Here is a 25,958-nt window from a genome sequence, read left to right as displayed (position 1 = left end):
GTTCTTTCAGAAGAAGAGCTCAGACTTGAAATGAAGGAGAATATTGGAAAACTAAGCCTTCCTGTGAAAACAACTCACAAAAAAAGTGTCATGAATGACAGTGTCTGTGACTTCATGTGGAGAGAATTTGGCATTACACATGAGAGAATCCAAACTGGAGAGAAAACCCAGGATTTTAATCAATGGGGAAAGGTTTTTTCATTGAAGGACTCTCTTGTTAAACATCAGAGAATCCACACTGGAGAGAAACCATATGAGTATAATCAGAGTGGAAAGGCTTTTACTACCAAGATGAGTCTTACCGTACATCAGAAAATTCACACTGGAAGGAAAGTTTATGAATATAATCAGTGTGAAAACTCTTTTTCATTGAAGGAGACTCTTGTTAAACATCAAAGAATCCACAATGGAGAGAAATCCTATGAATGTAATCAATTTGGAAAGGCTTTTGCCTTGAAGGATTCTCTTGCTAAGAGAGAGAAACCTTATGAATGTAATCAATGTGGAAAGACTTTTACAGTTAAATCCCATCTTACTACACATCAGAGAATCCACACAGGAGAAAAATTTTATGAATGTAATCACTGTGGAAAGGCTTTTTCATTGCAGGGCACTTTTATTAAACATCAGAGAATCCACACTGGAGAGAAACCTTATGAATGTAATCAATGTGGAAAGACTTTTACAGTTAAATCCCATCTTACTACACATCAGAGAGTCCACACTGGAGAAAAAGTTTATGAATGCAATCAATGTGGAAAGACTTTTACAAGCAAGTCATATCTTACTAAACATCAGAGGGTCCACACTGGAGAGAAACCTTATGAATGTAATCACTGCGGAAAGGCTTTTTCATTGAAGGGCACTCTTATTATTCACCAGAGAATCCATACTGGAGAGAAACCTTATGAATGTAATCATTGTGGCAAGGCTTTTACAAACAAGTCTTATCTTACTGTGCATCAGAGGATCCACAATGGAGAGAAACCTTATCAATGTAATCAGTGTGGAGAGGCTTTTTCTTTGAAGGAGACTCTTATTAAACATCAGAGAATCCACACTGGAGAGAAACCTTATGAATGTAATCAGTGTGGAAAGGCTTTTTCATTGAAGGGCACTCTTGTTAAACATCAGAGAATTCACACTGGAGAGAAACCTTATGAATGTGATAACTGTGGAAAGGCTTTTTCATCAAAGAGCACACTTATTAAACACCAGAGAATCCACACTGGAGAGAAACCTTATGAATGTAATCAATGTGGAAAGACTTTTACAAACAAGTCCTATGTTACTATACATCGGAGGATCCACACTGGAGAGAAACCTTATGAATGTAGTCAATGTGGCAAGGCTTTTTCATTGAAGGAGACTCTTGTTAAACATCAGAGAATCCACACTGGAGAGAAACCTTATGAATGTAATCAATGTGGAAAGGCTTTTACAAGCAAGTCATATGTGACTATTCATCGGAGGAGCCACACTGGAGAGAAACCTTATGAATGTAGTCAATGTGGAAAGTCCTTTTCATTGAAGGAGACTCTTGTTAAACATCAGAGAATTCACACTGGAGAGAAGCCTTATGAATGTAATCAGTGTGGAAAGGCTTTTATTCAGAGGTCCCATCTTACTGATCATCAGAGAATCCACTCTGGAGAGAGAGCTTATTAATGTAATCACTGTGGAAGGGTTTTCACACACAAGTCCTATCTTACTATACATCAGAGGAGCCACACTGCAGAGAAACCTTTTGCACGTAATCAGTGTGCAAAGATTTTTTTCATTGAAAAGTACTCTTACTAAACACCAGAAAACCCATTCTGGAGAGAAACCTTATTATGCATGCCATATGGAAAAGCTTTTACTTGGAGGACCCATCTTACTACACATCAGAGAATTCACATGGAGGATAAACCTTATTTTTTTTGGTCAATGTAGAAATATTTTTACATTGAAGGAGAGACTCTCTGCACATCAGAGAATTCACCCTGGAGAGAAATCTTATGAATAAAATCAATGTGGAGAGACAATTCCATGAAATTCCAGTCTTAAGAAACATTAGAGAATTGACACTAGAAAAGACCTTTGTGTTTGGAGTCAATGTGGAAAGTTTTTACATTGAGGGAGAGATTTACTGCACATCATCAAATCCACACTGTAGGGGCCGCTAGGTGGCGCAGTGGATAGAGCACCGGCCTTGGAGTCAGGAGTCCCTGGGTTCAAATCCGGCTCAGACACTTAATAATTACCTAGCTGTGTGGCCTTGCGCAAGCCACTTAACCCCTTTTGCCTTGCAAAAAAAAGCACCTAAATCTACACTGTAGACAAACCTTCTGAATGTGATCCTTGTGGAAAAGCTTTTTCATTGAAAGGCACTCTTGTTAATTAGAGAATCCCCACTGAAGAGAAATTTTATGAATGTATTCAATGTGGAAAGGCTTTTACATATAAGGAGAGATTTACTGCCCATCCGAGAATTCACAATGTGGAGAAACCTTATCAAAGTATGCTGAGTTTCCTAATCTAGCATTTTGTCTTATTTTTAATTAAAGATTTTATTTATTTTGAGTTTTACAATTTTTCCCCCAATCTCACTTCCCTCCTCCTACCCCCCCCAGAAAGCAATTTGTCAGTCTTTCCATTGTTTCCATGGTTTACATTGATCCACATTGAGTGTGATGAGAGAGAAATCATATCCTTAAGGAAGAAACATCAAGTTTAAGAGATCAGACAATGAGATATTAGGTTTTTTTTCTAAATTAAAGGGAATAGTCCTTGAAGTTTGTTCAAACTCCACGGTTCACACAGCCCCAAATTGCACTGATGAAATAAGCATGTCCATCAAGGTTAATCATCACTCCCATGTTGCTGTTAAGGTATACAGTGCTAAACTAGCATTTTGATAAAGGACATAACTTGATGTTCTCAAAAACACAATGTCTTCAGAATAAGAAAAAAACAGCATTATGGGAACTGGAGGAAAACACGTGATTAAGAGAAGACACCAGACTTTGCACAATGGAGTATAATTTCAGGCAAACTTGGGGGGAATTTTATACCTCCCATAGGCTACCAAAGCCCACCTTTTCAGCCTACATCGAGAGCTCTGCAGGTGATGGTCAAGAACCTCTTTAATATGAGATGAATTCTGTCTCCTGATTGTTGTGAATGGATCATGGTGATGATAAAGGGATTCCAAGAAACCTGCGGCTGAGCAAAACACTTGTGTAAATAAGAAAAGCAGCCACTACTTTGTTGGTAAGGAGTTTTGTAATTTCTTTCTGAAAAGTAATTTTTGCAAAGTCAAAGCACAGTTCATTGACTCCTTTAGAACATAGAAACTGCTAGGTTTTGTGAAATCCTGATTATTTTTCTACAGTATTCAATTTTTCCCTGTGTTTTAAAAATATCTTTTGTTTAACCCAGGAATTTTGAAACTTGGCTATGACATTCTTTTTTTTACAAGGCAAATGGGGTTAAGTGGCTTGCCCAAGGCCACACAGCAAGGTAACTATTAAGTGTCTGAGGTGAGATTTGAACTCAGATCCTCCTGACTCCAGGGCTGGTGCTCTATCCACTGCGCCACCTAGCCGCCCCTTTTTATTTTCTTTTGCTTGTTTTTTGAAACTTTAGGAAATGCATCAGCTGTTTTGCTGAATTCGGGAAATTGCAGGTACTCCTCCCCCAGACTTGAAAAATCTCTAACTTTCATCCAATTAGAAATCAGATTTCCTAATATCTTAATATTTCCTTTTTATTAATTGACCTTATATGATAAATTATTTTTACAGTTTGTACATCTGCTCCTTTGCCTAAAGAGAAGGTACCAAAGCAATCCCTTGCTGAGTTCCCCAAGCCCAAATGGAAATGGAGAATTCACAAGATCCTTTGCTATCACAAAGGGCACGTTATTCTTTTTATCTATATTAAGGGGGAAATTACCAAAGAAATACTTTACAGTTTATACATGTTTACAAAATATGGAGTGGGGAGGAGTATAGGACAGAAGACAGAGCACTGCAGTGGAGAAGGCATTGCAATAGAAGGAGGGCCGGGCTTAGGGAGGAGAGGCAAACAGGGTCCTGGAGTACTGACCCTGGGTGAGATTGGAGAATCCTGGGAGCTTCTGGGTTTGCACAGTATGGAGCTTTTGAACATCCTCTCCTGTAGCCTAATTCTTAATTTCATCTCATGCAAATCCCATCAGAGGCTGACTTTCTAAGTCCACAGTCACATCGCCATCTAGAAGTCAAACAACACAAAAGGAGACAAGTTCAAAGCCTGATGATAACATTGACAATGATATATATTGAAAACCTGAAAGAACTTTGCCAAATGAAATGGATTGTTTTCAATGATTTCTGCCTTCTCTTGACCCAGAACCATGACCTCCTCCAGCTGTCACTGATCTCCTAGACTGATGGCAGTCAAAGCAGATCAAGTCCTTCTCATCCATTGGCCTTTCATTCCTCATATTCTAGCTGCTCATCCCAGCACCTCAAAGTCCAATTTGAAGTGCATTTTGGTCTTGTAGAGGGTCCCACAGGATAGTTACAGTGGGAGAACACATCTGCCTCAGTCTCAAACTGGATCTACACTTCCAAGGGGTCCATGCCTTCCCAGGTTTCCCAAGATCCATCTGCTGCTAGCTGCTCAAAGCACAGGCCCCATTCCTTTCAGGGGAGCTGGGGCTAAAGGTTTAGCAGGGCAGGAGGATGAGGGAGAGAGTCTGGGAGGGAGGGAAGAGGTGGAGGATTGGAGAGGAGGAGCTCTCAGAGTTGAGCAGCCTGGTGGATGGGGGCCAAGGTGGGATTTCAGCACTGGTGACAGGATTTGGAGTAGGGGAGAAGTATAGGACAGAAGATGGGAGCATTACAATAGAAGGAGGGCAGGGCTTAGGGAGGAGAGGCAATCAGGGTCCAGGTGTTCTTGCCCTGGGTGTGATTGGAGAATCCTGGGAGCCTCAGGGGTTGCACAGCCTGGAGTCTTTGAACTGGGAAGACCCTCCCAGAGGGGCTGGTAGGTAGCAGGAAGTCTTTGAACTGAGCCTGCTTTGCCTTCCCTGGGTCTCAGATCCCTGTCCTTTCTTCCCTGGATGCTGAGATCACTCTGCCTTCCAGAAGCCAGGCCTGTGCTTGCATATCCCAGGTAGGTCTGAGCTAGAGCTCCCTTCCCCTCACCCCGTTTCCTATCTTTTGCTGGCTTCCCTTGACATGGAGTCTCATCCTCATCATTTGGCCAGCTTGTGAGTGCCCACCATGTCTGCTGGGAGCACCCTCCCTTCTCAAGCCTGGCCACTAGATGAGCTTCCCTTCTCCATTCCCTTCTTTTCCAGACTCTTAATCATTTCCCAAACTTCCTCTGTAATCCTCCTCAGATTTACGATTGGGTCACATTTTCCCAGACTTCACACTTTGCCTCCAGGAATCAGGGAGTCCTAAATGTAGTCTTTGTGTCAGGTCCCAGGTGTCCTGTCTCCTTGTCCCCAACTCTTGAGTAGAGATTCAGTTTTCCTGCCTTCAGACAAGGGTCCTATGAGGATCCAGGATCCTTCTTGCCCCCCTGGACCCCACCTTGGACACAGTCCCTTAACCGTTTTCTTGTCCCCTCCCCATCAGAACTCTTGAATCTTGGCCTGCTTCCCCCGCAGATCCCCAATGTGTCTCCCTATCTCCAGTTTCCAAGAAGAGGTTCTATCAGGAGTACCACTATCCTCCCCTGCTACTCCTTAAACCTTAGGACTCAGTCATTCTGTTTTTCAGGTCCAGTGTCTACCTGGCACCCATCATTCAGTCCTTGAATGCTCCCTGTTAGAAAATCTTATCTCCCAGACCATATTCCTGCTCCCCATACCCAGGCCTCCTTCCCTGCCTCAACTTCTCTTTTTTTTTGAATTGATAATTTATTTTTCCAATTTCATGCTTTGATAGTTTTTCAACATTAGTCTGATAAAAGTCGTCACGTACATTTGTGTTTAACATATTTGCATATTAGTCATTTTGTTCAAAAGGAATTAGAACTAAAGGAAAAGAAACAAAACCATGAGATAGGAAGGAAATAGAGAAGAGAAGTTTTAAAAAAAAGTGAACATTGTATACATTTAGATTCTGTGGAGATCCCCACCCCTACCTGGTTGTGGATGGCATTGTCCAGAAGGGCTCTCTCAAGGTTGTCCTTGATCCCTGGACTGCTGGAAGGAACTGCAGCCCTCATAGTTGATCAATTCACAATTTTGTTGTTAATTCCTTCAATGTTATCTGCTTCTGTTCCCTTTGCTCAGCATCAGTTCATGGAATTCTTTGGATTCTTCTCTAAAGTCTGATCACTCATTTTCATATGGAACAATGGTACTCCACAACTTTAATAATCCCTAACTTGTTCATCCATTCCCCAATGGATGGGCATTCCCTCAGTTTCCCATTCTTTGCCACCACAAAAAGATTTCCTTTCTCAACTTCTTTCAGTCCCCTCAGGCTTGTATTCTAGACTGTTCCCCTGGTCTTTTCCTTGTAGTTTCATTCCAGAGTCTCTGCATCCTCAGCTTTCCTTGGTTTCTGTAGTTTACATCATGTTTAAGGGACTGGTGGGAAGGCAAAAGACCTGTTGGAGGGAGAGCTCTGCCTCAGGAGTCACTGAGGTGCTGCCTGGTTCTCCCATCTGGGATCCCAAGCTCCCCCTGCATTTGTAGAAGCCTGAGGAGAGGAGGAGTATGAAGAATAGCATTAAATGGGTGAGGAATGCAGGGCCTGGCCTTTGTAACTCCAGTAGGACCTTACCCTTTATCAATGCCTGGAGGCCAGTCTCCTGCCTCTGAAGAGGCAGCAAATCTTTCCCTCTTCCCACCCCTCCTGACATCCTTCTTCCTCCCCTTCTGAGTCTGCAGAAGCCCCAGGCCTGGCCCCAGCAGGTCCTGAGTCAAATCCAGATGCCAAAGTTGGAGAGAACTTGGAGCAGTTTTAATATTAAAGGTTGACAAACAGCAGTTTTCCAGAATATGACCCGAAAAGTAGTCATCCCAGGACTAAGATTATGGAAGGGACTTTCCAGGTCTCTAGACTGCCTCGGGCTTAGAATGAGGAAACCTTTCCTGGTTAGGAGTAAGCTCTGATAATAGAGCTTTGGCTGTGGTTACCTTTATGGATCTGTCAAGGGTGGGAGAATCAGGACCGCCAGGCACATGAGGACCAGGAAAAAGATCCAGGAACTTGAGCAAATGGAGTCACTTTGGACCTTACTATCTTTGCAGGAATCCTGTATCCGTGGGAATGGACCCTGGGAATCTCAGACCCCAACTTCAGGTGAGTGCAGTCTTATCTCCAAACTACTCCAAGGAGGAGCATCTGGGTGGTCAGGATGACAGTGTAGCCACTGCCTACTTGAGCTCGGGTCTGCCTGTGAGGAATCCTTATACTGACCCAGGGATGGCAGGGGTGGAAAGAAAAGAAAAAAAAATTGTTTTAAAGTTTTGCAAGGCAAATGGAGTTAAGTAGCTTGCCCGAGGCCACAGGGCTAGGTAATCATTAAGTGTCTGAAGCCGGATTTGAACCCAGGTACTCCTGACTCCAAGGCCACTGAGCACTGGCCGCCCCCTAAAAGAAAAGTTTTTTGAAGTTACAACACCTAAGAAACTGGTAGGTAAAGAGAGACAGAGACAACAGAGCAGTCAAGCAGAGTTGACTGGGCCAGAAAGTCAGAGGCCACTCCAGCCCTGAACAGAGATCCTGCCCAGATTTTTAGAGTCTCTTTATCCTGAGGGCAAAAGGTGAATTCCTTCCCTACTTTTGGACCTGAAGTTAGGTCCAGGGTTGAAGCCTAAGGTCAGGGTAGAAATTTTACCTTAAACAATGAAACATCTCCAGAGTAGGGAACCTCCAGGCAATTTAATGAGATTTAGGAGCCTTTAAGATTACAAATTTTGTTTTTGTTTCCTTCATCACTCTCTGCTGATCTTGTCAATTTACATCTCAAGAGCAAGAAACCTCTACCCACTTTAACAAAATTCACCACCTTAAGTTTATAAATTTGCTTTCTGCTACTTCACAATTCTCTTCATCTTTCCCTGCCTCATTAGGAGTACAGATTCAGTCTCAGACACTTGCCTCTTACTAGCTGGGTCACTTTGGGCAAGTCATTTAACCCTGATTGCCTTTGATCCAGGACCATCTCCAATCATCCTGATTCATGTCTGGCCCCTGGACCCTATGACTCTAGAGGAGAAAGTGAGGCTGGGGACTTAGCACAGCCCCTCCTCACTCAAATCCAACTCACGTTCTTGTCATGGCATCACCTCCTTGATGTCTTGGTCTTCTCCCAGAATGAAGAAGAAACATCAGACCGATATGAGTAACCAAATCATTTCTGTAGACATAAAGGAGTGTTCATGAAGCTGGCAATGCCTTCTTGGATCTTATGGATCATTTCCTTACCAAAAAATAGGTTTGAAATTGAATCTCTTAGTAACCAAACTACCCTGTTCACTTCGGTGTTTTAAACTGTTTCATGGGGCCCTTGGGGTCTTCAGTATTGAGGCCCCCTACCCAAAACTGGTTTCTACCCTGTTGTTTTTAAGTCCTCTCCTATTACACTCAACTTTCAAGGACCACTTCAGTCATGAATTGCCTTTTTTGGGAATTTTTTTGGGGGTTTTTTTTGTTTTGTTTTTTTTAGTTTTTACAAAGCAGTGGGGGTTACACAGCTCAGTTATTATAATGTGTCTGAAGCTGAATTTGAACTTAGTTCCTTCTGATTCCAGGGCTCTTGCTCTAGCCACTGTGCCACCTAGCTGCCCCAGTGAATTGACTCTGCCTGCCTAGCATTGTGTACACACACAAACTGATATCCTCACACCTCCCCACAATCTTTGAGTGGCCTCTGGCTTTCTGGCCCAGTCAACTCTGCTAGACTGCTCTGTTGTCTCTGTCTCTCTTTACACCTACCATTTTGTTAAGTGTAACTTCTTTTAAAGTAGTCTGAGAGAAATTATACATGGGCAACACTGCAAACCATTTCCATATTAGCCTTTTTCTCCCTATGCCATCCTCTTGGCCACAATATTCCATCATGATCCCACAACAGTTTCTTTTCCCCAATTGCTGGGCATCCTCTTGCTTTCTCAGGCAGAACAAAAAGAGATTCCAGAAATGTTTTTGTATAATTTGATATTTTTCCCTTTTTAAAAAACTGTCTTTAGCCTCTAGAGCTGGCAGTGGTATTGCTGGATCAACAGATAGGCAGAGCTCTGTAGCCCTTGGGGAAACATTCCAAATTAGTCTCCTGAATGGTTGGATCAGTCCACAGCTCCACCAACAGGGCATCCGTGTCCCAATTTTCCCACTTCACTTCCCCATTTCTCAATTTCACTTCCTCTTGTGTCTGATAGAGATGAGATGGTACCTTACAGTTGTTTTAATTAGCAGTTTTCTAATCAGTAGTGATTTAGAGCAGGTTTCACATGACTAGAGACAGTTTTGATTTCTTTGCCTGAAAACTGTCTGTACTCTGTGGTGATTTCTCAGTTGGTGAATGAGCTGTAGTTTTGCTAATTGCACTTCTCTCTATCGTTGAGAAACAAGGACTTCAGTAGAAATATCTGTTACAAATGTTTTTCCTAGTTTTCTCCTTTCCTTTTGATTATGTTTTGTCTAAAAGCTTTTTAATTTTATATAATCAAAGTTGTCTGTTTGATTTTTGTATTGCTCTTTTTGCATTGGTCTTAAATTCTTCCTCTATCCATAGATTGATAAATAAACAACTCGAGACTTGCCTCATTTGCTCAGTAGCAGGATTTATGAGCAAACCATGTGCCCATTTTGACCTTCTCTTGGTATCAAGTGTGAGATGTTGTTTAGGCCTAGTTCCTGCCCTGCTGTTTTCATGTTTTTGGAACAGTTTTTTGTCAAATGATGTTTTTGTTCTGAAAGCTTGGATCTTTGTCTCTATCATCTACTAGATGACCACAGTCATTTATAATATTGTAATGTTTCCCAATCTATTCCCCTGATCTATTTTTTAAGCAGAGATTGTTTTGATAATTATTATCTTATAATACAGCTTGAGATCTAATATGGCCAGGCACCCTTTTCCTTGACATTTTTTTCATTGATTGCCTTGATATCCTTGATATTTCGTTCATCCAAATGAACTTGGTTTATTATGTTTTCCATTGCAATAAGACAATTTATTAGTATTTAATTGTGATAATGTTTAATAAACAGATAACTAGGTAAAATTCTCAGTTTTTATTATAATGTTTTTTCTTTCCTATGAACAGAAAGTATGTTTTAATCATTTAGCTATGAGTTTATTTTTATAAAATGCATTTTATGATTATTTTCAAAGAGTTCCTGTGTCTCTTGTCAGGTATACTCTAAGGAATTTTAGCCTGGTTATTTTATTTATTTGTTTGTTTAGTAAGGGTGTGGAGTTAAGTGACTTGCCCAAGGCCACACAGCTAGGTCATTATTAAGTGTCTGAGGCCACATTTGAACTCAGGTCCTCTTGACTCCAGGGCTGGTGCTCTATTCACTGGGCCACCTAGCCGCCCCGGTGAACATATATTAAATGATCTATAGCAAAATAGAATAATATTGCTGACACAGTGTAATTTCCTAATTTTCTATTTGATTAAATCATAATTACTGCTCCTGGCTATTTTTTTAATTTAATAAATTCTTCTACTCTTTATTTTCTTGGCTGTGAATCTCTTATTTTGTACATCAATTCATCTCATTTACCTTCTAAGCTACAATTTTACTTTTATACCCATATATACAAACACATATGTATATATTTGTATTTATTCATATATATATTATATATATGTATATGGATATATGAGAAAGCAAGGAAACAGCTCTACTCATCCTCCCCTATTAGGTTCTTCTTTATCAGTTTTTTTCCTTTTATGTTTCATTTTCATAATTACTCCTTTCCATATTTTCCTTCTTACTTTTATTTTTGAGAATCATTCCATCATAGTCAACTCAGTTCAAGCTTATTTTTCAAACTATTCAAATAATGATTAGTCATAATAGTACTAATATTTTCACACCTTATAAATAAACAATTCGATCTTAGATCCCATATAAGATCTTTAATGTTTACCTTATTTTTCTCCCAGATGTTCTGTGTCATATTTCCCTTATGTTCTGGAGTTGTTTTCACAACAGCCTTAAAATGAGGATGTTAATTTTCCTTTTTTATTTTATGTTGAGGATTATGCTTTGCAGAGTAAGTTAACCATGGTCATTATCTCAGTTCTTTTGTTCTATGCACTATAACATTCCATGAACTTGGGTCCTTCAATGTAATAGATGTTATGTCTTATCTAAAACTTATTGTAGCTTCAAGATATTTACATTGGGTTTTTCTTGTTGCTTCCAAAATTTTTTCCTTAGCCTGGAAGCTTGGAAAATCATCCCTGAAATTGCTGTACGTTTTCCTCCTAGGAATCTCTTTTCCAGAATAGTGACTTTTCTAATGAACTGATTCACATTCTCTTGTTATTATCATTTTTGTTCTTTTTGTTTTTGGTTTTATTTTGTGATCTTTTGTAATGTCATTAGTTTCCCCTTGTCCAATTCTGTTTTTCAAGGAATTATTTTCTTTCTTAAGTTTCTGATTCTTTATTTCCAGTTCTCAGACTTTCTATTCATCATTTTCTTGATTATTTAAGATTAGTCTTAATTTTTTCTCATTTTATTTTTATTTCTCTTAATTGACTTCTTTTTTTATTTTAAGGTTTTTGCAAGGCAAATGGGGTTAAGTGGCTTGCCCAAGGCCACACAGCTAGGTCATTATTAAGTGTCTGAGACCGGATTTGAACCCAGGTACTCCTGACTCCAGGGCCAGTGCTTTATCTACTATGCCACCTAGCCGCCCCTAAATTATCTCTAATTAAGGTGTTACCCAGGTTGTTCTCTAATGAGCTGTTTCAGGTTCAATCTGCCTTGCCCAATTCTAGTTTTCAAGGAGTTATTTTCTTTAAGATTTTATATATCTTTCAAATGGATTCACATTTTTCAAAATTTTTTTATGGCTTTTTCGCTATTTTTTCATTCTTATTTGATTTTAAAATTCCTATTTCTCATAATAACATGGGAGTGATGATCAATTTTACTGGACTTGTTCATTCCAACAATACAATAATCAGGGACAATTTTAGGGCACCCTTGATGGAAAATACCATCTGTACCCAGAGAAAGAACTGTGGAGTTTAAACAAAGACCAAAATCTATTACCTTCAATTTTTTTTTTATAAAAAATGTATCTTATATTTTATTTTCTCCTCAAGGATATATTTCTCTCCCAATACATTCAATTTCGATCAATGTATAGCATGGAAAGAATGTAAAGATTACCAGACTGCCTCCTGTGGGGGGAAGGGAGGGTGGAGGAAAGATTTGTAAAATTCAAAACCTTACAAAAACATATAACTGGAAAATAAATAAAATATTAATTTTTTAAAAATTCCTATTTATTTTCCTCCTAAAGATTTTCTTTGTCTTTTTCCAATTTGTTTTTTTTATTATTTTCTTGAAATGCTTTTATTCTTTTCCTGATTTTTCTCATTCATTCTGATTTGATCTTTGAATTCTTTTTGATTTTCATCCAAGATTTCTTTTTGTATTTGTGTCTCTTTGCCATTATGCTTTAGTGTTAGAGTGGCTTTTTTTGTAAACCTTGCACTCTTCCTCTTAATATGATCCCAAATCTTCTTTCACACCAAGTAACTATGGATGATTGAGCTTTTTTTCTTTGATTATCCATTTTATCTTTATTCGATTTGATTTTTTTAACAGCTTAATATTATGATTATGTTTTGATTCTGAGCTGTATTGTTGTCAGAGTCCTCAGCTCGTTTTACTATTGTTTGCTGAATTCTGTTTGGGGACTCATCCTCAGGGTCTCATTTTTCTCTCCACTCAGTCCCAGTCTCAGTATCCCAAAAATGTTCTTTCTTTCTGTGATAGTGGCTTCTCCTTCCCCATGACTCCTTCTAGACTTCTAGATGGCAGGGGGGGGGGGGGGTCCTTTAGTCATCCCCCACTCAGAGTCTATTTTGCTTTAGAGGAAAGGTTGTGAAGGAAGAGTGACTGAGGTGAGTGTCTTGAAGTCTCCACTGTTTCTCTCAGGGTTTCTGATTGGATGCTTTAGTGGGTGTTCTCTTGAGTTCACTCAAGTTTTCCTGCTGGGACTTTACCCCTTTATTTCAGTGTGTCTTCCTTCATTTCATTATGATTATCTATCAATTTGTGAAGGAAATCTGGCAAGCCCAGACATTTCTATCATATACTGCCTGTCATCTTCTCTGGATTCCCCTTCTGTCAGGTCTGATGAGCAAGATGTTCCCTGTCACCTTCACTCTTTCTCCTGCATACATCCACCTCCTACCTCCCAGGTAGACCACAAACCTTCTCCCAGCTTCCCCAGGTTGATGCATTATATTCCAAGGGATGTCTCAGGTTTGTTCCCACTGACATATTACATACATTTCTCAGAATTCCCTTGGGCTCTTAATGTCCTTGGGTTCTAGAGCTGACTCTGGCTCTCATGTAGGGCATTAACGCTGGGCAGATCCCTTTTCTGTGCTTCAGCTTCCATCTAGAGTTGAATAGGGCTGGGCCTTTTACTCCTCAAAATTCTTTCATCTCTACACCTGATGACTGTTGATGATCTAGGACTTGGTGACATTCAAGGATGTGGCTGTGGACTTCACCCAGGAGGAGTGGAGCCTCTTGGACCCTCATCAGAAGCAGTTGTACAAGGATGTCATGGTGGAGAATGCCCAGAACCTCCTTTCTGTGGGTAAGGATCCCTCCTCTGGTAACACTGAGTCTACTGTCAGTGGGAATATCTGCATTCCCTACTGTGGAGGGTTTGGAGCAATTTAGAGAGAGAGAGAGAGAGAGAGAGGAAAGGGCAGGTCTCCTGCAATTCTGTCCTTAATCTTCCTTCCTTTTGCCCTAAAATGCTCACCAATGTGGTGGGAAAGGAAGGGAAAGGAATAAGCTTTGTTTTTCACCTGCTGCTTGCCAGACGCTATGCTGAGGACTTTCTATATGGCTTCATCCTGTTAATAAACTTCGAAGTTAGGTGATATTATCATCCCTGTTTGACAATTGAAGAAAATGAGGGAAATAGACTCTAGGTGATTCAGCACACAGCTAGTCACTATCTGAGACTTGATTTTGACTCTAGAATTCCTCAGACTAGGCCCAGGGTTCTCTCCACTGCACTAATTAAATTTCCAGATAATGGAGAGTGTGTGCCTAGTCCATCCTTTAATGAAGAAGTTCCACCAAGTCAAACATCCTCATCCCTGGCTGATTTCATCAGCTTCTCCCCCACCTCTGCCCAGAGCCCCCATAAGTAACTGTTCTGAGATTTTTCTTCAGGAGGCCTGGGATACACCCTGTCTTCCTTTCCTGTTGACTTCTGGCATTGCCAGGAACAGCAGATTGGTCAAGAAAGCATTTGTTACAACTTTGGAATTTGCCAGTAGAGAATCTCCCCTGAAGAGGCAAAGTCACCCCACATGCGCATTACACAAGGTTTCTGTATGGTTCACAGATTACGGATAAGGGAGAAGAACTGAGCAAAATATTTGTGTTCCTTGGGCTTGAGAGTAGTCTTGCTTAACTTAACTTGCTTAACTCTTTTTACCCTATTTTGGTAGGAGGTGTTTTCACCAGAATGGACCCTGTTATAGGATGAGGGGGGTTTTAAGGTGAGGGGAGAGTATTGGACCATTTGGCATAGCAACCCATCCTTTTTTGGGGGACCTTGCATTATAAGGACTCATGGGTGAGTCCAAGCTCCTACATGTGAGCTTTGTGAAGGATCAATAGATGTAAGGTACTTTCCCTGCTTCCATATTACTTAAATCCTAGTAGAAACCCATCATGGACAGGATAGAAGTAGAAATAATTAAGAGAGGGGAAGACCCCAAACTTAAGGAGGACTGGAAAAAGCATATTATGGAATATGGTCTCTGGTTATCCTTCAGAGAAGCTAGGAAGAGCAACCTCTAGTAATGGGATTGGCAATGAAATAACCATGGATTCTAGTGGTAGACCATCCTGTCCTCAGAACAGAAAGGAGGCCTTGAGAAAGTCACTTAACCCTGATTGTCTCACATCCAGGGCTATCTCCAGGCTGCTTGATTTATATTTAACCGTTGGTTCCAGGTGGCTCTAGAAAAGAAAGTCAAGCTACTAATTTGACATCACACGCTCTCAGTCAGATCCAATTCAATTGCTTGTCACGACATTACATTCTTCGTGTCTTAGAGGAAAAAAAAGGAAAAACAAAAACAATGACAACAATTTTCACAAGTCAAGGGATTTTTGTTGTTGGGATCCAATGGGCTTACGTGTGCAACCATTCATAAAGGAAATTATCGTTAGGATATAAGGTAGTGCCATTTAAAACTGATGGGTTCCCTCCATGCAAGATTAAAATTTGGAGGGTTTTTTGGTTGGGGGGGGAATAAATAATTAATGAGTTTAGGTTCTGCCAGTGCTGGGAAAAGGAAATGAACATATGTGAGAATGTATAGAGTTGATATATATTTGTTTTCTTGTTTAGTCCTTTCAGAAGAGCTCAGACTTGAATTGAAGGAGAATATTAGAAAACTAAGCTTTTCTGTGAAAGAAACTCACAAGCAAGGCAGCATGAATGACAGTGCCTATGACTTCATCTGGAGAGAATTCAGCATCCCACATGAGAGAATTCCAACTGGAGAGCAACCTTATGATTTTAATCAATGGGGAATGGTTTTTTCATTGAAGGAGACCCTTCTTAAACATCAGAGAATCTACACTGGAAAGAAAACTTATGAATGTAATCAGGGTGGAAAGGCTATTCCTACCAGGAAAAGTCTTATTGTACATCAAAAAATTCACACTGGAAGGAAACCTTATCAATGTAGTCAATTTGGAGGGACTTTTACAAGCAAGTCATATCTTATGATAAATCACAGGATCCACACTGGAGAGAAACCTTATAAATGTATGCAATGTGGAAAAGCTTTTACTAGGAGGACCTATCTTACTGTACATCAGAGAATTCACACTGAAGGAAAACCTTATGAATGTAAACAATGTGGAAAGTCTTTTACAAGCAAGGCATATCTTACTCCACATCAGAAGATCCACACTGGAGAGAAACCTTATGAATGTAATCAGTGTGGAAAGGCTTTTTCATTGAAGGGCACTCTTAATAAACATCAGAGGATCCACACTGGAGAGAAACCTTATGAATGCAATCAATGTGGAAAGGCTTTTACAAGTAAGTCATATCTTACTGCACATCAGAGTTTCCACACAGGAGACAAACCTAATGAATGTAATCAATGTGGAAAGGCTTTTACAAGCAAGTCAAATCTTACTGCTCATCAGAGAATCCACACTGGAGTGAAACCTTATGAATGTAGTCAATGTGGAAAGGCTTTTACAAGTAAGTCATATCTTACTACACATCAGAGGTTCCACTCTGGAGACAAACCTAATGTATGTAATCAATGTGGAAAGGCTTTTACAAGCAAGTCAAATCTTACTGCACATCAGAGAATCCACACTGGAGAGAAACCTTATGAATGTAGTCAATGTGGAAAGGCTTTTACAAGTAAGTCATATCTTACTGTACATCAAAAGATGCACACGAAAGAGAAACTTTATGAATGTAATCAGTGTGGAAAGGCTTTTAGTTTCAAGTCACGTCTAATTAAACATCTGAGAATTCATACTGGAGAGAAATCTTATGAATGTAATCAGTGTGGAAAGGCTTTTAGTTTCAAGTCACATCTAATTGAACATCAGAGAATTCATACTGGAATGAAACCTTATAAATGTAATCAGTGTGGAAAAGCTTTTATACAAACAGCCAATCATACTAAACATCAGAGAATCCACACTGGAGAGAAACCTTATGAATGTAATCAATGTGGAAAGGCTTTTGCAAGGAAGTCATATCTCATTACACATCAGAGGATTCACACTGGAGAGAAACCTTATAAATGTAATAAGTGTGGAAAAGCTTTTACACAAACGGCCAATCTTACTAAACATCAGAGAATCCACACTGGAGAGAAACCTTATGAATGTAATCAATGTGGAAAGGCTTTTGCAAGGAAGTCATATCTCATTACACATCAGAGGATTCACACTGGAGAGAAACCTTATAAATGTAATCAGTGTGGAAAAGCTTTTCCAGAAAGGACCAATCTTACTAAACATCAGAGAATCCACACTGGAGAGAAAACGTGTGAATGTAATCAATGTGGAAAGACTTTTTCAAGGAAGAAGAGACTTACTGCACATGAGAGAATTCACACTAGAGGAAAAAAAGTTCTGATCTGATTTCCCTAAATTTCATTGTGATAAAGGATAACTTGATGTTTTCAAAGACACAATGTCTTCAGAATAAGAAAAAGAACTGTTAGTGTTCTGGCAAATGGAAGAAAAGAATCCAGAATTTGTACAATGGAGTACAATTTCAGGTAAATTTGGGGAATTTTGTATTTCTCACAGGCCACTGATGAGCATGTTCTCAGCATACATTGAGACCACTGCAGGTGACAATCTTGAACCTTTTCCTCGATATGAAATGCCTTCTGTCTCCTGGTTTTTGTGAAGGTTGTGGATTTAAAATATTTATATATTAGTCATTTTCTGCATGAGGAATTATGTTTGTCCTTGCCTTTCATTTTCAAAGAAGACCATGACATCAGGGAGGTGATGCCAAGAAAAGCCTGTGAATTGCATTTGAGCGAGAGGTTGGGAGTCACAAGTAACCTGTCTCGCTTTCTCCTTCAGAGTCACCTGGGTTTAAGCTCATGGCTTACATTGTACATATTATGACAATGTCATGAACGCCTGCATTACCAGGGTAGTTGATGTTTGTTGTTAGGATCCAATGGAGTTACATGTGCTATTCTTCATAAAGTTAATTATCCTTAGGGTACAAGCTAGTGCCATTTTAAACTGAATGGTGCTCACCATGTAAGATTCAAGTTTTGTGGGTTGGGGGGGATAAAAAGCTAACGAGTTTATGTTCTACCAGTGCTGGTAAGCAGAAATAAATATATATGAGTATATATAGTGTTTGTGTAGATTTGTTTTATTGTTTAGTTTTTTCAAAAGAAGAGCTCTGACTTGAATTGAAGGAGAGTATTGGAAAACAACCTTTCTGTGAAAGAAACTCATAAGCAAAGTATTACTTCCTCTGTAATGCTTCCCAGATTGACCATTGAGTCACATTTTCCCTGACTTCAGACTTTGCCCACAGGAATCTGGGAGTTCTGAATGTAGTTTCCTTTCAGGTCCCAGGTGTCCTGTCTCCCTGTCCCCAACTCTTGTTTAGAGATTCAGTTGTCCTACCTTCAGACCAAGGTCCTGGGAGAAGCCAGGAGTCCTGCCTTCCTGTCCCCAGGGCCCCACTTTGCACAGTCCCCAAAAACTTTTTCCTGATCTCCCCCTCAATAGAAGTCTTGAATGTTGGCCTCCTTCCTCATCAGATCCCAGATGTGTCTCCCTATCTCCAGTTTTCAAAAAGAGTTTCTACCAGGAGTACCAGTATCCTCCCCCACTGCTTTTTTTTAAGGGTTTTGCAAGGCAAATGGGGTTAAGTGGCTTGCCCAAGGCCACACAGCTAGGTAATTATTAAGTGTCTGAGGCTGGATTTGAACCCAGGTACTCCTGACTCCAGGGCTGATGCTTTATCCACTGCACCACTTAGCTGCCCAGCCACCCCCCCCCACTGCTTCTTAAACCTAAGGACACAGTCATTCTCTTTTCCCAGGTTCAGTGTCCACCTGGAACCCTTCATTTAATTCATGAACTCTCCCTGCCCTGAGATCTTATTAGAATATTTTTTCTCCTGGACCCTAGTCCCACTCCTTACCTAATGCTCCTGTTTCCCCGCCTCAACTTTTTTTTGAGTTGATCATTTATTTTTCCAATTACATGCTATGATAGTTTTTCAGTGTTAGTCTGGTAAAAGTTATGTACATTTGTGTTCAACATATTTCCATATTAGTCATTTTGTTTAGGAAGAATTAGAAATAAGGGAAAAGAAACAAAACCATGAGGTAGGAAGGAAATAGATAAGTTTTTTAAAAGTGGGTGTTGTATGCCTTTAGGTTCTGTAGAGGTTCCCACCCCCACCTGGATGTGGCTAGCCTTGTCCAGAAGGGGTCTCTCAAGATTATCCTTGAGATGTGGATTGCTGAGAGGAGCTGCAGCCCTCAGTGGATCCACTCACAATGTTATTGTGTACACTCACTGCACTATATCGATTTCAAGGTAATGGAAAGTGTGTGCCAAGTCCCTCCTTCTATGAAGAAGTTGTACCAAGACCAAATGTCCTCATCCTGGCCTGGTTCCAATAGCCTCTTCCTCTCCTCTCCCCAGAGCCCCATAAATAACTGCTCTGAGACTCTTCTTCAGGAGGCCTGGACCCACCCCATCTTCCCTTTCCTATATATTTCAGGTATTTCTAGGACAACAGTCTGGCCAAGAAAGAGCATTTGGCACAACTATGGAGTTTGCCAGTAGAGAATCTCCCCTGTAGAGGCAAAGACTCCCTAAATGAGCAATATACAAGGTTTCTCTATGTTTCACAGACTGAGGAACAGGGGAGAGGAATTGAGCAAAATGTTCATGTTCCTTGGCCTTGAGACTAGTCTTGAACCTTAATGCATTTTACCTATTTTGGAAGGATGTGTTTTCACCAGAGTTGGACTTGTTTGGATGGGGGGGGCTTAAGTTGAGGGAATAATACAAGCACTAATGGGCGAGTCCAAGCTACTATGTGTGAGCTTTATGGAGGGATCCTCAAAGTGCAGCAGCTCTATGTTTACTGCCCTTTCCAAAAGAACTAAATTTCAACTTTCTCTGCATCTTCACTCAACTGATTACCCTGCCCAGGGCTTCCATGGAAGCTGGAACAAGAAGGCCTGAGGAGCTGCTGTCCTGGAAAGTGTGGTGAAAGCTGGTGTAGGACAGTTACGATGGCCAGACTTCCATGTGTTGCACATTAGCAAGGGCTGGATGTAGGGGTTGGAATTCTTTTGAAAATGCTGAGGGGGATAGGCTAATTTCTTTGGGCTCTTTCCTGGACCTTCTTCAATTCAACAAACATCTAAGTGCCCCCAACAGTCATGAGAATTAGTCTTCTTCCCCTCCTATAACTTCTCCACCTCAGTCTTTCCCTTAAAAGTTCTTTCTCTCCTTAATTCTCCCTGAACCACAGCTTTTTAAACTCTTTGAGATCCCCCCCCCCCCATTTAACTCCACACAGCAGTGCCATGTTGGCCCAGTGAGGGAGGACCTGTGCTCCACAAAGAGGATAGGATGCTGCAGACCTACTTTCTCCTCCCCCACCTTCTGCAATTCCTGGACCCAACTCCCAGCTCCCCCAGTTTTAAGCTTAGTCTGTTCTCCAGATCTAGAAAAAAAGTAACACAGACCACTAATATAAGAAAGGACATAAAACAAACACACATACCCCCATGGGAACATTCAAACTCACTCATACATCAGACTGGATCCAATTGGCTTCCTTCCTTCTACTTTCCAGTTTCCTTGGCTTCTGGCTACCCACCATGCGGCTCCCTTTTTCCACAAATCTGCTGGCAACCCTCCCCTTGGTGGGCTTTAAAGTTCTTTCAGGGAAATTCCTGAGAGGGGAACCCAAAAATCCCCCTCTCCTCCCTTCAGGGTACCCTATTGTCTTCTGGCCTCTCCTTAGGGAGAGATCTCACACCTGGAGGACTTCTCCAGCAGCCAGGGTGGCTCTGGACACCATTCCACCACTGAGAAGATCACCCCTTACCACAGCTCTTATCCCCAGACATCATAATCACTCTTGGCTCCAAAATCCAAGCCAATCTTTCCAGGAATATCTGAAATATTTTTCCCCTCAGAGAACACCAAGAATGTGGGCTTGAAATCAAGCCATTTGCGTGCATTGTTTTCTTGTGTTCTTCCAGGAAAATACCAGAAAAACAGATTTACATTACATAATCCTGAATGAGCCCCTAAATTGTTATAAGTGGCTCATGACTACATAGTCCAGAGAGATTAAAATAGTTTTTATTAAGATCTCTTACTGGCATACCTCTTTCTCTTAGGGGAGTAGGGAGAGAAATGCAGGAAATGTTAGCTTTTATGCACTTTGAAAGGATTTGTTCCTGTCCCTTCGTGTCAATCACTGGCTGAGGTCACAAGCTAATTAATACATTGGTCCCTAGATATTTTTCCCACCCTGCTTATACTGAGCAACAACAGCTACCTCCTTAAGCATGTGCAAAGCAGAAGGTTGAAGTCCCTAGGATAACTTAGAACTATGTGGGTAAACCTCACACCTCTCAGCCTGGCCAATAATGCCCAGCAATGGTGGGAAATCTGGCACACTAATACATTGTTGGTGGAGCTGTTAACTCATCCGACCTTTCTGGAGAGCAATTTCGAATTATGCCCAAAGGACAACAACAATGTGCATCCCCTTTGATCCAGCAATACCACTACTGGGTCTATACCCTGAAGAGATGATGAACAAGGGTAAAAACATCACTTGTACAAAAATATTCACGTGATGGGAAAGAATTGGAAATTGAGTGAATGTCCTTCAATTGGGGAATGGCTGAACAAAGTGTGGTATATGTAAGGGATAGAACACTTGTTCTATTAGAAACCAGGAGGGATGGGAATTCAGAGAAGCCTGGAGGGATTTGCATGACCTGATTCTGAGTGAGATGAGCAGAACCAGAAAAATCACCGTACACCCTAACAGCAACATGGGGGTGATGGTCCACTTTGATGGACTTGCTCATTCCATCAGTGCAATAATCAGGAACAATTTGGGGGTATCCGTGATGGAGAATACCATCTGTATCCAGAGAAAGAATTGTGGAGTTTGAACAAAGACCAAAGACTATTACCTTTAGCTTTAAAAAAACATACCCATTATCTTATGTAATTTTGCTATCTCTTATACTTTATTTTTCTTCCTTAAGTATATGATTTCTCTCTCATCACATTCAGCTTAGATCAATGTACGCCATGGAAACTGTAAAGACTAACAGACTGCCTTCCGTGTGGGGGGGGTTTGGGGGGGAAGCTAGATTGGGGGAAAATTGTAAAATTCAAAAATAAATTAATAAATAAATTAATAATTTTTTACAAAGAACTATGTGGGGCAGACCTGGCTTCATATGTTTTTGATCAGATGCAGGCTAAGTCATTTACCTTGACTCACATACCTGCCCATAGGCAACAACACAAGAAGACCCCAATCTTTCTAAATGTAAACTAACAATTCTCCCTTCACATTATTAGGGATTCCAAACACCCCCATATTCCTCCCACATTATGTATTTAATTAGTAGCTTTTTCCCTTTCCCTTTTCTTCATAATTTAAGAAGCAAGAGATTCCTGTTGAGAATGGGGGTTCACTGTTACTTTGAGGAAACCCGCAGCTATCATAGGGAGAGAGGCAGAGAGAGGGAGATTAAGCACAGACATTAAAAGGTGAAAAGGATTTTTTCTGAAAGAAAGAAAATCTGGTAAAGGAGGTTGTTTTCTTGCCCAGAAATATTTTGAGAAGACACTTGAAAGACCCTAAGGAAGGAGAATGATTGGAATCAAATTCCAGAGCTGACAAGTCAGCATGTGTAGTTGAGATTTATTAGTGAAGACATTAAAGCTATATATAATCATATGAAAAAATGTTCCAAATCATTACTGATTAGAGAAATGTCAATTAAAAAAAATACTTCATACCTCTTAGATTGGCTAAGATGACAAAAAGGGAAAATGATCAATGTTGGAGAACTTGTGGGATGTCTGGGATAGGAATGCATTGTTGGTGGAGCTGTGAACTGGTCCAGCTATTCTGGAGAACCATATGGAACTTTCAAAGAAGTTATAAAAATTGGGAAAAGTTCAAGATGTTCCAAAATATTCATAGCAGCTCTTTTTTTAATGGCAAAGGATTGGAAATTCAGGGGTCGTCCATCAATTGGGGAATGGCTAACAAGTTATGGTATACGAATATTATAGAGTGCTATTGTTCTGTAAGAACCCACGAATGGTCAGACTAGAGAAGCAAGAAATTTGTATGGAAAATTTGGAAACCATTCTGATGCTGTGCAAAGGGAGCAGAACCAAGAGAACACTGGCCCCTGAAGAACAATATTGTGAGTTGATCAACCTTGACGGATGCAGCTCCTCTCAGCAGTTCAGAGTGCTGAGATAGCCCAATTAGGTCAACTATGGACAATGCTATTCCCATCCAGAGGAAGAAAAACAAAACACAACATCAATTAAAAATTTAATCCATAATAAAAGAAAGAAAATGATAACCCTTCCTTTGTCTCAGGTTTCTGGTCACTGTCCAAGGAGAGCCACTATAAAACTTTTTGTAAATTAAATCATCCTTGGAAAGTGATCAGATAATGGCATTTCATCTTTGCAGTGCATGTAGAGGGCAAGTGTCGGTGTCTATATGTCTATGTGTGTGTGTGGGTATGTGTGAAGTATCAAATCTTTGCATGTTTGTTTCGTAATTTGTTTCTTTTAGAGAGATCAGACTTAAAGTGAAAGAAACAACCAGAGGGCTATGCCTTTTTGTGGCAGGAACTCCTCACCATCCTTAACCCCCATAATCTCCCAGTGAAGAAACATGAGGCAGGAAGATGGGAGAGATTGACAAAAAGGTTCTTCCAAATAGAACTTCAAGTGGGAACAGCTTCAGTTTTGCTTGTTGAGAGTTTCTGAGTAAAACAATGCTCCTGGAAGGACGTCTGCTCATTCTCGATCTTCTAATATCTTAGCTAACTGGGTTTCAACCCACAGAGTCATTCTCTCTACTTGTCCTGAAGACTGTAGGTGATGGACTAGGGGCACTTTCCATTAAATCCCTACTGCATGGACACATCTTTGAGTATTAATAACAGTACTTTAAATAGCCAAGTAGATTTCAACAAACCAAAGGGGACAAACCAGGAAGTGATTCCTTTGAAAGGGATTTTTCTCACTTCTTGAGTTGTTACCTTACTGCCTGAGTCTCAGACCCCCACTGAGCTGCTTCTACCAGGATCAAAAGAGATTTAGATCCCTTGCATTTGAACCCATGCAAAAATCTACCTGAAGTCAAGAGAAAAGGGAAAATACACAGGAAGAACCTCCTGGGACCTGGAGGATTCTCTCCTTTGTTTTGAAGACAGAAGAAACCCAATCCCATCTCTCCTTTGGCCTCTTGAAACACACCAGAACAGTAGCTAGAGTAGTGAAGGGAAAATATTCTCTTCAAAAGTCCTTAAGGGTGTGTCAAAACAATTCTGAGCACTTTTCTGGACCTGGCACCGACCAAGGACTAGTGGATGATGGTCCTTCTTTAACATAAGTTTAGAGGAAGAAGATGAGGAGAAAAGGGAGCTGAGTAAGGACATGGTCAAGAGTGTAATAGTTTCAGAGATGGGGAAACAGGGCCGAGGTTAAAGGGCAGCTACCTTGCCACCTGGATCCCTCTCTCTCTGGGCATTACAAGGCAGGACAGAGAAAGCTAACAAGCATCAGAGAGGGGGACTGTCAATCCCTCAAGATGGGGGTTAGCACCCCATTTTTATAGAGTTCTCCGTAGCAGAAGAAATGTCAAAAATATATTTAGAGCCAGTGTAAAAGTTACTAAAGACCTTTCATCCAAGTGGCAAGAGTTCAGCAGTGACCATGGGGTCACTAACTGAAGGTGGACGGGCTGAGTCTCTATTGCTTCAAAGTCAGATACCAGTGTTTCAGTGCCAGATAGTAATCCTTGGGGACCTCTCACATAGAAAAGGTGATGGGGCTTATCCGATGGGATGCCAGACAGGATCAGTCTGAGAGTTTCAGCCTGGAGGGCTACCTGTGTCTATCATATTCACAATCCAAGGCTAGGACAGCCGCAGAATGAAAAGAATTAGAGCATTCAATGTGAGTGTTCTCAGATAAAAATTAAAACATATTTATGGTGTATAAGCATTTGGATGGACAAAATGTTTATTTTTCTTTAATAATGAAGTGGGGCCTTGGGTAAGTCTTTGTCCTCTTAGACTAAATTCTGAGCCTTTTCATCTAACAAAACAGCCTCAAGACTTGCCCAGAAACATCCCATTGTCCCCCAAGGAAGGCCTGGGATCCAGTTAACCTGAGCAGTAGGCAACAGGATGGAGGGCAAAGCCAAAGTGCTGACCCAGGACTCCCGAGTCCATCCCTTTACAATGATGACCAATAATCCAATGTTGGGGGCAGCTAGGTGGTACAGTGGATAGAGCACTGGTCCTGGAGTCAGGAGAACCCGAGTTCATGGTCTCAGGCCCTCAATAATTAGATAATTATGTGACCTTGGACAAGTCACTTAACCCATTGCTTTGCAAGAAGAAAAACAATAGTCCAAATGTCTGCATAAATCTGGTTGATTGAAGGCAGAAGTAGAAACCAGGAGTCTTTTTTTAAAATTTATTTTTATTAAAGATATTATTTGAGTTTTACAACTTTCCCCCAATCTTACTCCCCACCCCCAACGGAAAGCAGCCTGTCAGTCTTTACTTTGTTTCCATATTGTACCTTGATGCAAATTGAGTGTGATGAGAGAGAAATCATATCCTTAAAGTAGAGACAAGAAGTCTAAGAGATAACAAGATCAGACAATAAGATACCTGGTTTTTTTTCCCTAATTTAAAGGGAACAGTCCTTTAACTTTGTTCAAACTCCATGGCTCTTTCTCTGGATACAGAAGAGATTCTCCTTTGCAGACAGCCTGGAAGATTCCTCACAGGCCAGTGATGGGTGGAGGAATTCATCAATTATTGATGTAAAGTTGAGAATGAGAGGGGCCTGTTCTGAGTCTCCTGGTGTCAAAGCTGAGAAGCTAGAGAAGAAAACCTGACATAGGCCTCGGGGGGCCTGGCCTACTTGAAT

General features: G+C 40.6%; 1 protein-coding gene across 1 annotated transcript in view; it reads left to right on the top strand.

Moving 5' to 3' along the window:
* The window catches only part of LOC141497218 (uncharacterized), a 54,010-nt gene extending 35,925 nt beyond the window's left edge, over window positions 1–18,085 (top strand). Inside the window, 2 exon segments of the mRNA XM_074199866.1 lie at window positions 2–1,717; window positions 15,805–18,085. Coding sequence (XP_074055967.1) covers window positions 2–1,717; window positions 15,805–17,357 — 3,269 coding nt within the window. The 3' untranslated portion in view covers window positions 17,358–18,085.
* Window positions 18,086–25,958: the final 7,873 nt, after the last annotated feature.

The sequence above is a fragment of the Macrotis lagotis genome, chromosome X, assembly GCF_037893015.1.
Source record: "Macrotis lagotis isolate mMagLag1 chromosome X, bilby.v1.9.chrom.fasta, whole genome shotgun sequence".
Taxonomy (NCBI): domain Eukaryota; kingdom Metazoa; phylum Chordata; class Mammalia; order Peramelemorphia; family Peramelidae; genus Macrotis; species Macrotis lagotis.
Note: the sequence above shows the minus strand (reverse complement) of the source record. Positions and strands in the feature narration are given on the sequence as shown.